The 15,230-nt window shown below is 42.9% G+C and overlaps 1 protein-coding gene across 2 annotated transcripts in view; it reads left to right on the top strand.

Annotated features, from left to right (window-relative positions):
- LOC138969362 (glutamate receptor ionotropic, kainate 3-like) overlaps positions 1–15,230 on the top strand; it is a 96,822-nt gene that overhangs the window by 19,893 nt on the left and 61,699 nt on the right. For both annotated transcript variants that reach the window (XM_070342136.1, XM_070342135.1), the window contains exon 2: positions 9,935–10,100. In XM_070342136.1, coding sequence (XP_070198237.1) covers positions 9,995–10,100 — 106 coding nt within the window. In that variant the 5' untranslated portion in view covers positions 9,935–9,994. The remainder of the gene's footprint in view (positions 1–9,934; positions 10,101–15,230) is intronic.

Here is a 15,230-nt window from a genome sequence, read left to right as displayed (position 1 = left end):
GCATGTGAATGTTTAAGCGCACATCCACAAATAAGCCTTAACAATCATGACAGCTTATGCATGCTTCTGTCAGATTTACGAGTTCCCCTGTTCCACAAAAACGACATAAAAGCGTGAACATCTTATATTTAAATGGTAATTAGGCGATTCTTTTACAGAATGAATCTAACTGTGATGAAATGTTTCGAGTGTATTACTCTGTAGTAGTCTATAAGAATCAGCATACCGATAGTAACACATTTCAGAAGCTTTAAATTGAACTGACGCTCTCTGCAGGAATCCGCACAACACTTGCAGTGATCCCATCTAAAGCACGGTTGCAATACATGTTAGCTTGTACACACTTTTCAGCGACCCCAAGACAAGTTTGGGGACTGCATTTTCTTCGATGGTGCCAGGCCCGCATCCATCCATTTAATTCTTTTCCATGTGTTTGACAGCTCGAAAATCTTATTGAAGTCTTTGGTAAGATACATTGCTTGCAGTGACACATTAAATATGTGAACATCGCGTTTTTAATCAAATGTGACCCTCCACCACGAAATGAGTCGCATGTCACCTCACGCGGTTCTGCGCTAGGCATAATATAAGTCCGGGGGTGTCTAGTAACAGTGTGAGGGTCACCATAGTCACAGGCGTATAACTCGAAAAGTGTTCACTCTTTTCTAAAACGGTTTTCACCACTGGATAGAGAATAAAAAACTCTTTAAGAAAATGTAAAAATATGAAAATCATGAAAAGGTGACATGCGACTCATTCCGTGGTGGAGGGTCACAAATTGGCCTGCTAGCTGATACGCGTTTTACCATCATAAGAATCTCGAAAAATTCTGATTATAATAAACAAGAAAGGTTAGTACTTGGAATACAATGTTGTTCGTCCGTCGATTCGACGAGGACCACTCTAGCCATCCGGGGGTTGCTGGGGCTGGCTATTTCTGTGTGTGCGTAGATGGCTGACAAGGCCGATCCTGGCACGGAAGGTTCGGACACAAAAGGGACAAGGGACGAGTGGGACGTCTCCAGGAGGGTTGATGGCACGGGCTTTTCGGGTCTGTCTCATCAATTCAGCGGCGGTGGTTCTGCTGGCCTCGCACATCTTGGCGCCTTTGTGGATGGAGGAGCGCCAGGTGGCACGATCCAGTGCAGATTTCTCCCACGTGTCAGGGTTGATGGAAAACGCTTTCAGTGAGGCTTTGAGAGTGTCTTTGAAGCGTTTCTTCTGTCCTCCGTGGGACCGCTGGCCCTGTTGCAGCTCGCCATAGAACAGTCTTTTGGGCAGTCTTTCGTCTGGCATACGGGCTACGTGCCCAGCCAAGCGAAGCTGGGACTGCATCAGGATGGTAGTGATGCTGGGGAGATCTGCTGAGGGATGGTAGTGATGCTGGGGAGATCTGGAATACAATAGTGACGCAATGAAAGGAACATAGCTCAGTGGGCGGGGGCTTCTTTACATCAAAATGGCGAGACCCGATAGCTTTTTGGATCACTCACTTTCGACTCTTATTCATGGATGTGTACCTCAAACCATATTTTCCAAATTCACGTTAAAAACTTCACGCCATTTGATGAGACTGAACATGCCTCTGCCTAGGATTGACCTATTCAAATCTAGTTTAGTCTATTCAGGTAAGCAGTCTCTGGAACACTCTTCCGACAATCCTACGGCAAACTAGCAGCACAAACGTTTTTAAGACCAGATATACGTCTTATCTCATGAAGTATAAATAAACATCTGTTGTCGCTAGAATGATTGTTAAAACCAACAATCGGTGCTTTTTAACAATGTATTATTATTTTTATATACACTGATTCTTTCGAATGCAGTGTATGTCAATGGGCATGGCACTTACAACGTTGTTGCGTCAGTGCAATCTACTCTATAATTCTTAACTCATGTCAAATGAACTTACATTTTTCATTTAAGCAATGTATTGTATGTAAATCGATGATATGTTCTTACTTTCATTTCTATTATAATCATGTAGCAGTAGTTTGTTTTCTTTACTTGCTTATTCTTTAACAATTTTAGACTAGTCCCTCTTTAGGGCGAGGGCCAGATGTAAAAAAGCAGATCACTGCTTACTCTATTACCCTCGTAAAATAAAGAATTGTTCTTGTTGTTCTTGTTCTTGTTCTCCCCCCCCTCTTTTAAGTAGAGAAAGCAACGTTAAAGGCAAGCGCAAAGTTCCTTTCATTGTCTCATTATCATGTGTATGCCCACAGTCCGTTCACTGAAAAGATTCTTCAGTTGTCTCACTTTTGAAGGTTTCGTTCAGTCCCCCTCCGCTGCCAGCTGTATGGAAGAAAGGAGGACATGGAGAAGACAGTACTATTTGTCTCGCTGCCAGCTGTATGGAAGAAAGGAGGACCTGGAGAAGACAGTACTATTTGTCTCGCTGCCAGCTGTATGGAAGAAAGGAGGACCTGGAGAAGACAGTACTATTTGTCTCGCTGCCAGCTGTATGGAAGAAAGGAGGACATGGAGAAGACAGTACTATTTGTCTCGCTGCCAGCTGTATGGAAGAAAGGAGGACATGGAGAAGACAGTACTATTTGTCTCGCTGCCAGCTGTATGGAAGAAAGGAGGACATGGAGAAGACAGTACTATTTGTCTCGCTGCCAGCTGTATGGAAGAAAGGAGTGGAGAAGACAGTACTATTTGTCTCGCTGCCAGCTGTATGGAAGAAAGGAGGACATGGAGAAGACAGTACTATTTGTCTCGCTGCCAGCTGTATGGAAGAAAGGAGGACATGGAGAAGACAGTACTATTTGTCTCGCTGCCAGCTGTATGGAAGAAAGGAGGACATGGAGAAGACAGTACTATTTGTCTCGCTGCCAGCTGTATGGAAGAAAGGAGTGGAGAAGACAGTACTATTTGTCTCGCTGCCAGCTGTATGGAAGAAAGGAGGACATGGAGAAGACAGTACTATTTGTCTCGCTGCCAGCTGTATGGAAGAAAGGAGGACATGGAGAAGACAGTACTATTTGTCTCGCTGCCAGCTGTATGGAAGAAAGGAGGACCTGGAGAAGACAGTACTATTTGTCTCGCTGCCAGCTGTATGGAAGAAAGGAGGACCTGGAGAAGACAGTACTATTTGTCTCGCTGCCAGCTGTATGGAAGAAAGGAGGACATGGAGAAGACAGTACTATTTGTCTCGCTGCCAGCTGTATGGAAGAAAGGAGGACATGGAGAAGACAGTACTATTTGTCTCGCTGCCAGCTGTATGGAAGAAAGGAGTGGAGAAGACAGTACTATTTGTCTCGCTGCCAGCTGTATGGAAGAAAGGAGGACATGGAGAAGACAGCACTATTTGTCTCGCTGCCAGCTGTATGGAAGAAAGGAGGACCTGGAGAAGACAGTACTATTTGTCTCGCTGCCAGCTGTATGGAAGAAAGGAGGACATGGAGAAGACAGTACTATTTGTCTCGCTGCCAGCTGTATGGAAGAAAGGAGGACATGGAGAAGACAGCACTATTTGTCTCGCTGCCAGCTGTATGGAAGAAAGGAGGACATGGAGAAGACAGTACTATTTGTCTCGCTGCCAGCTGTATGGAAGAAAGGAGGACATGGAGAAGACAGTACTATTTGTCTCGCTGCCAGCTGTATGGAAGAAAGGAGGACATGGAGAAGACAGTACTATTTGTCTCGCTGCCAGCTGTATGGAAGAAAGGAGGACATGGAGAAGACAGTACTATTTGTCTCGCTGCCAGCTGTATGGAAGAAAGGAGGACATGGAGAAGACAGTACTATTTGTCTCGCTGCCAGCTGTATGGAAGAAAGGAGGACCTGGAGAAGACAGTACTATTTGTCTCGCTGCCAGCTGTATGGAAGAAAGGAGGACATGGAGAAGACAGTACTATTTGTCTCGCTGCCAGCTGTATGGAAGAAAGGAGGACATGGAGAAGACAGTACTATTTGTCTCGCTGCCAGCTGTATGGAAGAAAGGAGGACATGGAGAAGACAGTACTATTTGTCTCGCTGCCAGCTGTATGGAAGAAAGGAGGACATGGAGAAGACAGTACTATTTGTCTCGCTGCCAGCTGTATGGAAGAAAGGAGGACATGGAGAAGACAGTACTATTTGTCTCGCTGCCAGCTGTATGGAAGAAAGGAGGACATGGAGAAGACAGTACTATTTGTCTCGCTGCCAGCTGTATGGAAGAAAGGAGGACCTGGAGAAGACAGTACTATTTGTCTCGCTGCCAGCTGTATGGAAGAAAGGAGGACATGGAGAAGACAGTACTATTTGTCTCGCTGCCAGCTGTATGGAAGAAAGGAGGACATGGAGAAGACAGTACTATTTGTCTCGCTGCCAGCTGTATGGAAGAAAGGAGGACATGGAGAAGACAGTACTATTTGTCTCGCTGCCAGCTGTATGGAAGAAAGGAGGACATGGAGAAGACAGTACTATTTGTCTCGCTGCCAGCTGTATGGAAGAAAGGAGGACATGGAGAAGACAGTACTATTTGTCTCGCTGCCAGCTGTATGGAAGAAAGGAGGACATGGAGAAGACAGTACTATTTGTCTCGCTGCCAGCTGTATGGAAGAAAGGAGGACATGGAGAAGACAGTACTATTTGTCTCGCTGCCAGCTGTATGGAAGAAAGGAGGACATGGAGAAGACAGTACTATTTGTCTCGCTGCCAGCTGTATGGAAGAAAGGAGGACATGGAGAAGACAGTACTATTTGTCTCGCTGCCAGCTGTATGGAAGAAAGGAGGACATGGAGAAGACAGTACTATTTGTCTCGCTGCCAGCTGTATGGAAGAAAGGAGGACATGGAGAAGACAGTACTATTTGTCTCGCTGCCAGCTGTATGGAAGAAAGGAGGACATGGAGAAGACAGTACTATTTGTCTCGCTGCCAGCTGTATGGAAGAAAGGAGGACATGGAGAAGACAGTACTATTTGTCTCGCTGCCAGCTGTATGGAAGAAAGGAGGACATGGAGAAGACAGTACTATTTGTCTCGCTGCCAGCTGTATGGAAGAAAGGAGGACATGGAGAAGACAGTACTATTTGTCTCGCTGCCAGCTGTATGGAAGAAAGGAGGACATGGAGAAGACAGTACTATTTGTCTCGCTGCCAGCTGTATGGAAGAAAGGAGGACATGGAGAAGACAGTACTATTTGTCTCGCTGCCAGCTGTATGGAAGAAAGGAGGACATGGAGAAGACAGTACTATTTGTCTCGCTGCCAGCTGTATGGAAGAAAGGAGGACATGGAGAAGACAGTACTATTTGTCTCGCTGCCAGCTGTATGGAAGAAAGGAGGACATGGAGAAGACAGTACTATTTGTCTCGCTGCCAGCTGTATGGAAGAAAGGAGGACATGGAGAAGACAGTACTATTTGTCTCGCTGCCAGCTGTATGGAAGAAAGGAGGACATGGAGAAGACAGTACTATTTGTCTCGCTGCCAGCTGTATGGAAGAAAGGAGGACATGGAGAAGACAGTACTATTTGTCTCGCTGCCAGCTGTATGGAAGAAAGGAGGACATGGAGAAGACAGTACTATTTGTCTCGCTGCCAGCTGTATGGAAGAAAGGAGGACATGGAGAAGACAGTACTATTTGTCTCGCTGCCAGCTGTATGGAAGAAAGGAGGACATGGAGAAGACAGTACTATTTGTCTCGCTGCCAGCTGTATGGAAGAAAGGAGGACATGGAGAAGACAGTACTATTTGTCTCGCTGCCAGCTGTATGGAAGAAAGGAGGACATGGAGAAGACAGTACTATTTGTCTCGCTGCCAGCTGTATGGAAGAAAGGAGGACATGGAGAAGACAGTACTATTTGTCTCGCTGCCAGCTGTATGGAAGAAAGGAGGACCTGGAGAAGACAGTACTATTTGTCTCGCTGCCAGCTGTATGGAAGAAAGGAGGACATGGAGAAGACAGTACTATTTGTCTCGCTGCCAGCTGTATGGAAGAAAGGAGGACATGGAGAAGACAGTACTATTTGTCTCGCTGCCAGCTGTATGGAAGAAAGGAGGACATGGAGAAGACAGTACTATTTGTCTCGCTGCCAGCTGTATGGAAGAAAGGAGGACATGGAGAAGACAGTACTATTTGTCTCGCTGCCAGCTGTATGGAAGAAAGGAGGACATGGAGAAGACAGTACTATTTGTCTCGCTGCCAGCTGTATGGAAGAAAGGAGGACATGGAGAAGACAGTACTATTTGTCTCGCTGCCAGCTGTATGGAAGAAAGGAGGACATGGAGAAGACAGTACTATTTGTCTCGCTGCCAGCTGTATGGAAGAAAGGAGGACCTGGAGAAGACAGTACTATTTGTCTCGCTGCCAGCTGTATGGAAGAAAGGAGGACCTGGAGAAGACAGCACTATTTGTCTCGCTGCCAGCTGTATGGAAGAAAGGAGGACCTGGAGAAGACAGTACTATTTGTCTCGCTGCCAGCTGTATGGAAGAAAGGAGTGGAGAAGACAGTACTATTTGTCTCGCTGCCAGCTGTATGGAAGAAAGGAGGACATGGAGAAGACAGTACTATTTGTCTCGCTGCCAGCTGTATGGAAGAAAGGAGGACCTGGAGAAGACAGTACTATTTGTCTCGCTGCCAGCTGTATGGAAGAAAGGAGGACATGGAGAAGACAGTACTATTTGTCTCGCTGCCAGCTGTATGGAAGAAAGGAGGACATGGAGAAGACAGTACTATTTGTCTCGCTGCCAGCTGTATGGAAGAAAGGAGGACCTGGAGAAGACAGTACTATTTGTCTCGCTGCCAGCTGTATGGAAGAAAGGAGGACCTATGGAGAAGACAGTACTATTTGTCTCGCTGCCAGCTGTATGGAAGAAAGGAGGACCTGGAGAAGACAGTACTATTTGTCTCGCTGCCAGCTGTATGGAAGAAAGGAGGACATGGAGAAGACAGTACTATTTGTCTCGCTGCCAGCTGTATGGAAGAAAGGAGTGGAGAAGACAGTACTATTTGTCTCGCTGTCCGGTCTTGTAGTATAGACGTGTCATCGACAAGAAGAAGAAGAAGAAGAAGAAGAAGAAGAAGAAGAAGAAGAAGAAGAATGTTTTGTTTTGTCTATAATTAGACGTTCCATATCAAAAACAAGAACGGTAGATTATTAGAACGTTTTATTATTGACCAAAAAAACACAGTTACATTTACAGTACCGTGTCAAACCAGTTGTCTTTTAAGCAGACAGACAGACCAACATTTATCGTACAAATAATGAACTTATCTCAAATTCGTCGACGAAACTCGCTTGAAACATTTTTTCAAGTATTTGGTACAGTACACAATGAGCATATTTAGGGCTCCCCATGGTGCGCGTCCCTGCGTCCTATACGCCCTAGAAGCCGAAAACACGTACTAAAAATTTATGGAGGGGGTCCCGGGACGCACTAACCTTTAAAAGAGCGGGTCCTGGGACGCACTAAATTTCCTGTATCGTGTATACCGCACACAGTACACTATGCATGATCACAATGTTTTATAGGTACACCAGGACTATTCGGCTTTTGGACCCTTGGGACCCTCTAACATTTTGCAGTGGGAGTCCATGGACCCTCTACAAATTGAAAGTGGGGGTCCCGGAACCCTCAGTCTAGGAGGGGCGTCCGTGGGGAGCCCTGATATTTAGAATCAACAAGAAGCTGTAAGCTAGTTAGTGGGTGATCCTAAAATCCGCGTTAATTGTGTTTTAGAGTGTACAGGACACACTGTGGTCATCTATATAGTTTCAAAGTATGTTTCCAAAATTGATTTTACACCACATTGAGTCTAACAATCTGAAAATGCTTAAATTAGTTTTACGTATTTGCTGGTTTGTAACTCTCTGCAGACAAATACCGCGTCATCTGTTATCCCAATAACCTAATTAGCTTGAGACGCTAATAGCGCATTTATGTTTTATGTTAATGATCATGCCTTCTACTCTCCAGGAAAGGTCAGTTTGAAACAGGAGGAGCCTTCCTCCTGAACAGTCATGAAATGGCAATCATACACATGCAGACACAAACTTACCAGCCAACCAGCCAACCAATCAACCAACCAACTCACACACACGGCACGCACGCACGCTCGCACACATACACACACACACACACACTCACACACACACACACACACACACACACACACACACACACACAAGAACTGAAACAACCACCCCACTCTCCCACTGACACACAGTCATTAACAAGCAAAACTGATCTCACCAGTAATGCAGCACAAATGACGAGCTATTAGTCAGCCAAATATGAATATATAAATACGTTTCTCTACCCCGTTACTCTTCATTGTCTTCATGCAGCCAGAGCGGGCAGGGGATGAACAACTATACAGCCACTAGACACACGGGTCAAGCGGTCAAACTAGCAATAGCTTTGGCCACTGGACTTGCAATAGCTTTGGCGACTGGTTAAACGTTTGTGAAAGCGCGTGAACATATTTTGCCAAGCGCGTGATGAGTATTGCACCTTGGCTTTATACAGTCGCCTAGTGGTGAGATATGTGCGCGTTATAAATTCTCGTATTATTATTATTATTATAACTGTTTTGTGACTTGTAGTTTTGCTTCGTGCTGTGAACATCATAACGGAAGACTAGAAGACACAGGATGATCAACGGGTAGCCACCAATTTCTTCCTTTCTTAATTTGTCGTGTTGTTGCCGTCGACGTCGCCTTTATCGTTTCCTGGGAATTAATAATTTTACAGGTTGTTTTTGTTGTTGCTTTAGTTATTGTTTTCTGTTTTCCCGGCGATACTGTTTGTGAAAGAGTTGTTATTGTTGTCGCTATTGATGTTGTTGCTGTTTCTGCTGTAGTTGTAGTTGTTGTTGTTGTTGTTGTTTTCGTTGCTGTGGTTATTGTTGTTGTTGTTATTGTTGTTGTTCTCCTTTTTATTTGTCGTCGTCGTCGTCGACTTTTATTTTTTATTTTTGTTACTCCTGTTCTTATTGCCAATTTTTATAGTGTAATTGTTATCGTAGTTTTTTCTCGCCTTCATCGTTTTCAAGTTGCTCCCGAGGGACTGACTAGAACATCTTTTTTTACATTTAGTCAAGTTTTGACTAAATGTTTTAACATCGAGGGGGAATCGAAACGAGGGTCGTGGTGTATGTGTGTGTGTGTGTGTGTGTGTGTGTGTGTGTGTCTGTCTGTCTGTCTGTCTGTCTGTGTGTGTGTGTAGAGCGATTCAGACCAAACTACTGGACCGATCTTTATGAAATTTTACATGAGAGTTCCTGGGATTGATATCCCCGAACGTTTTTTTCATTTTTTTAATAAATACCTTTGATGACGTCATATCCGGCTTTTTGTAAAAGTTGAGGCAGCACTGTCACGCCCTCATTTTTCAATCAAATTGATTGAAATTTTGGCCAAGCAATCTTCGACGAAGGCCGGACTTCGGTATTGCATTTCAGCTTGGTGGCTTAAAAATTAGTTAATGACTTTGGTCATTATAAATCTAAAAATTGTAAAATAAAATATATTTTTCTAAAACGATCCAAATTTACGTTCATCTTATTCTCCATCATTTGCTGATTCCAAAACCATATAAGTTTGTTATATTTGGATTATAAACAAGCTCTGAAAATTAAATATATAAAAATTATTATCAAAATTAAATTTTGGAAATCAATTTAAAAACACTTTCATCTTATTCCTTGTCGGTTCCTGATTCCAAAAACATATATATATGATATGTTTGGATTGAAAACACGCTCACAAAGTTAAAACGAAGAGAGGTACAGAAAAGCGTGCTATCCTTCTCAGCGCAACTACTACCCCGCTCTTCTTGTCAATTTCACTGCCTTTGCCATGAGCGGTGGACTGACGATGCTACGAGTATACGGTCTTGCTGCGTTGCATTGCGTTCAGTTTCATTCTGTGAGTTCGACAGCTACTTGACTAAATGTTGTATTTTCGCCTTACGCGACTTGTCTTCTTCTTCTTCTTCTTCACAGATGAGGGGCACTGTAGTCTTTTGTATCCGGTGACGTCACGTGAGTGAGTGAAACGCCACCATGCGGATTTTCTACGAAATGGCGAACACTCTCAGCATCTATGTTCTTGTCATCGCTTCCATCTGTCACCACTCTTCGTCAGAGAAGACTACTCTGTCAAAAATAGGTGAGACTTTTTTTTCAGGTCTTGATACTCTCCTTATCCGTTTTCTTGTGGTCGCTTTTAATAGTTTGTATTGATGGGCGCGATGGCTTGGTGGTAAGACGCCGGCCTCCAAAGCGGAAGGTCGTGGGTTCGAATCCCGGCCGCGCCTGGTGGGTTAAGGTGGAGATTTGTCCGATCTCCCAGGTCAACTTATGTGCAGACTTGCTAGTGCCTTATCCCCCTTCGTGTGTACACGCAAGCACAAGACCAAGTGCGCACGGAAAAGATCATGTAACCCATGTCAGAGTTCGGTGGGTTATAGAAACACGAAAATACCCAGCATGCTTCCTCCGAAAACGGCGTATGGCTGCCTAAATGGCGGGGTAAAAAACGGTCATACACGTAAAATTCCACTCGTGCAAAAAATACGAGTGTACGTGGGAGTTTCAGCCCACGAACGCAAAAGAAGAAAAGAAGGTGACACGAACCCTAGATGTCTTGCGTAACGCCACAGTTGATCTTTGTTTTCTTTTTTTTTAATGTGGGACGACGAAACATGAATTACGCAAAAAATGTAAGGACGTAAAACAATGATATAGATCATTCATGCAGCTGCGGGTGTCAGTAAAAATAAGCAGACACTCATTCCTTCGTATTTGTATCCCACTGCGTACAAAAACAACTCCCAACCCCCACTGCAAAATCAACCTTCACTCCAAGAAAAATAACTACGCTGGCTTTAAAAAGTTAGAAATGCTGAGCAAAAGTACTCGTATTTGCTAAATGCACTACCGTCAACATGTCTAAACAATCCCATCACATGTTCACGATTACATCATTGTATCAGCTGTGACCCTGGGACGGTACAATGCAATCATGGTTTAATAATGATTGTCCTTATTGACAGACGAGAATCGGTAAAGCCCCTCGAATCGAGTAATTGATCGTGAAACACATTACACGATCCAAGCTTAAAGGAAGCAGGAGAGGTTGAATGCAATGCATGAATAATTCTGTGGAAATGACAATCGTTGTCGAAATGCTTAACGGCTTTTCGGTTGAAAGTGCTCTCAGAAAGTTAAATCAGAAAAAAAACCGACAAGAATCGGAGTTAGTACGATCAGCAAAAACTTACACCCAGAATCCTACCGTAAAGTATATCAATACATTTGCAAACTTCGGGTCTTTAAACAAAATAAAACAGAAAATAAAACCTTCAACCTTCACACGATTTAGGATAATGTAATGCTATCACAAGCTTGAACAATCAGAATGGCTTGTAGATATTTGTCATCAGGGTGTGCCTTTAAGCAGGCTAGGTCAGGAGAGTTGTGCATTATAGACTCACAGTAGAACATGCGCGGAAGTCGTTAACTCTAACTAGCTTCCTTTGCATGTTATATGCACTGCAATTTGGGAAGGGAAGGAGCAGACTTGTGTTGTGTGTGTGTGTGTATATATATATGTGTGTGTGTGTGTGTGTGTGTGTGTGTGTGTGTGTGTGTGTATGTATGTGTGTGTGTGTGTGTGTGTGTGTGTGTGTGTGTGTGTGTGTGTGTGTGTGTGTGTGTGTGTGTGTGTGTGTGTGTGTGCCAGCGATTACGATTTTGAGACTTTGGTTAAGCGAGTTACTGCGAGTACTTGTGCACAGCAGCGCATTTGAGACACGGTGGAAACTATACGTAAAGCATTTTCATTTTTAATTGCTTCTCTGGTTGAGACTCTCTTTGACAAACTATAGCAAACAAGACGCAAACCTACACGCAGAAGTGTGTGCATTGGTGTCCAAATAGCATACAACTATCATTGTTTGTGTTTAGTAACACTTGTAAATTATGGGTTCCTTGTCTTATTGCGGGATTTTACTATTGTGCACGTTTGCATACATGTTTGAAACAAAGGTAGACATCTATAGCTGTCATGACAGCATCCTGCGGTTTTTTTTAGGACCTTGCATCTTCTTCTTCTTCTTCTGCGTTCGTGGGCTGAAAATCCCACGTACACTCGTGTTTTTTGCACGAGTGGAATTTTACGTGTATGGCCGTTTTTTTTCCCCGCCATTTAGGCAGCCATACGCCGTTTTCGGAGGAAGCATGCTGGGTATTTTCGTGTTTCTATAACCCACCGAACTCTGACAAGGATTACAGGTTCTTTTTCGTGCGCACTTGGTCTTGTGCTTGCGTGTACACACGGGGGTGTTCGGACACCGAGGAGAGTCTGCACACAAAGTTGACTCTGAGAAATAAATCTCTCGCCGAACGTGGGGACGAACTCACGCTGACAGCGGCCAACTGGATACAAATCCAGCGCGCTACTGACTGAGCTACATCCCCGCCCACCTTGCATCTATTACATTCTTGCGCAAAGCTAGCAGAGTAGCAGTTATATTTTTCTCTCAACACTTTCCGCGAAGATTAATGACTTTGCATTTATTTTTAACGAGATTTGTGGCAATTGGCCACGTAGATCATGTTTAAATTATAAGACATTGAATTACAACGTGCTTTAAAAATTCATTGTCAGCGCTTTATATCACATTAACAAATCGCAGAAAAGGATATACTGTATATCATGCTGTGCAGCCAATATGCATTGGAGTCAAATGAAATGTGTCCGTTACTACTATGCACAGCACATTACGTGCACACCAATCGGGGCTGGGCCGCTATTGCGCGGGCCGCTATTGCGCGGGGCCGCTATTGCGCGAATCTAACCCTAACCCTAACCCTAACCCTAACCCTAAAGATTCGCGCAATAGCGGCCCCGCGCAATAGCGGCCCCGTGCAATAGCGGGCCGACCCCCACCAATCAGTCACTTGAACAATGCGAGTGAAGTGAATCGATTGATTTCCAACGTGGTTTGAAAGTTTCAGCCTTAGCTCGTTACAACATGAACAGATCACATACAAGAGAATGATGTATATTACCATGGTGAACAGATCACATACAAGAGAATGATGTATATTACCATGGTGAACAGATCACATACAAGAGAATGATGTATATTACCATGGTGAACAGATCACATACAAGAGAATGATGTATATTACCATGGTGAACACATCACATACCCGAGAATGATGTATATTACCATGGTGAACAGATCACATACAAGAGAATGATGTATATTACCATGGTGAACAGATCACATGCAAAAGAATGATGTATATTACCATGGTGAACAGATCACATACAAGAGAATGATGTATATTACCATGGTGAACAGATCACATACAAAAGAATGATGTATATTACCATGGTGGACAGATCCCATACAAGAGAATGATGTATATTACCATGGTGAACAGATCACATACAAGAGAATGATGTATATTACCATGGTGAACAGATCACATGCAAAAGAATGATGTATATTACCATGGTGGGCAGATCACATACAAAAGAATGATGTATATTACCATGGTGAACAGATCACATACAAAAGAATGATGTATATTACCATGGTGAACAGATCACATACAAGAGAATGATGTATATCACCATGGTGAACAGATCACATACAAAAGAATGATGTATATTACCATGGTGAACAGATCACATACAAAAGAATGATGTATATTACCATGGTGGACAGATCACATACACGAGAATGATGTATATTACCATGGTGAACAGATCACATACAAGAGAATGATGTATATTACCATGGTGGACAGATCACATACAAGAGAATGATGTATATTACCATGGTGGACAGATCACATACAAGAGAATGGTGTATATTACCATGGTGAACAGATCACATACAAGAGAATGATGTATATTACCATGGTGGACAGATCACATACAAGAGAATGATGTATATTACCATGGTGAGTATAATCAACAATCTTCATAAAAAACAAAATGAAATCTGCCCGATGCTGTGCACAACAATTTAAGTGCAAATCACTGAGTCAAATAAACATGACAAACGACGTGAATGTTGAAGTCAATGGCAACCAAGCCAAGGCAGAACAACAACAACATATATTTATTAACGAATTAAAAAAAGTAAAAAGAAAAAGAGGTATTGTACATGAAAATGTTAAAGTCCATTGTAGCTCAAACACATTTACAACAGTTTATGAGGGATATTGTAACATGTAACAATCAGTGGTATTTATTAAACGCCCCACATGATGTGCTTGGCAAATAAAAAATTTAAAAATTTAAAAATAAAATTAAAAAAACACAAACATATATAGAGGTTACATGCCGAGTCTCAGTGATTATTAAAAATAATGGTCGAAGTTAGCGGATCATGAAAAATGCGAGCTTTAGCGAGCTTTTTCATGACCGCGAACTGAGACCATCATTTTTCATAATCACTGAGACGAGGTGTGTAACTTCTTTATTCCTCCTTTCTTCAGTTATTCAAAGAAAAGAGGAGTTTTTTTTGCGAAAGTTTGATCGAATCCTATTCACTCAACCAGTCAACCTGCGCAGGCGATCGATTAATGCGCGGTTGTATAGTTCCGTGCAAATCATTCCATTCTGTTAACACTTCTTGTCAGTTTTCCTATTTTGGACTAAAATCTAGTACACATAATTATATGCTGTTATTCTGCTGTGACGGCAAAGGCAGATATTGTGTGTTCTGTATTATGTTTTGGTATCGCTTAGGATAATGTTCTTTCGTCAAATGGGACTAGCAGACGAACTTTTGCACCCGTGTTCCAACGTTTAAAACTGTATGAAGTTCAGTTTTCGGGGAAAAATAGTGTATGAAACCGCTTTATGTTGTTTAAATTGATGAGATGTGTGCATTTGGTTGCGTGTGATCTGTTTATTAAATGAAATATTGTTGAAAACTGACCGTCGGATTGCAATCTGTTGTCGAGGAAACTGAGTGAAAAGAAATTTGAAAGGGGAACTACTCTTGTCGCTAGACAAAGTATGAGAGTTACTTGCCTTGGGAATTTGCTTGTGATGAACGTGGTTGTGCACAGCAGATCTAGATTCAGAAAACAACCAAACTCATGGATTATATATGGAGATTCATGTGTTCAAGCCTGTAGTTGTTAATTTAAATGCGGTATGTTTATATTGTTTGCTCCAGAGATGTATACTTCGTACATTAGAGCGTTCGGAACTTTTCAGTCGCAAAAGTAGTACCGACGCAGAACAGCTTCTCAACCCATCGCGCTA

The sequence above is a fragment of the Littorina saxatilis genome, linkage group LG6 (genome assembly GCF_037325665.1).
Source record: "Littorina saxatilis isolate snail1 linkage group LG6, US_GU_Lsax_2.0, whole genome shotgun sequence".
NCBI classification, from domain to species: Eukaryota; Metazoa; Mollusca; class Gastropoda; order Littorinimorpha; family Littorinidae; genus Littorina; species Littorina saxatilis.
Note: the sequence above shows the minus strand (reverse complement) of the source record. Positions and strands in the feature narration are given on the sequence as shown.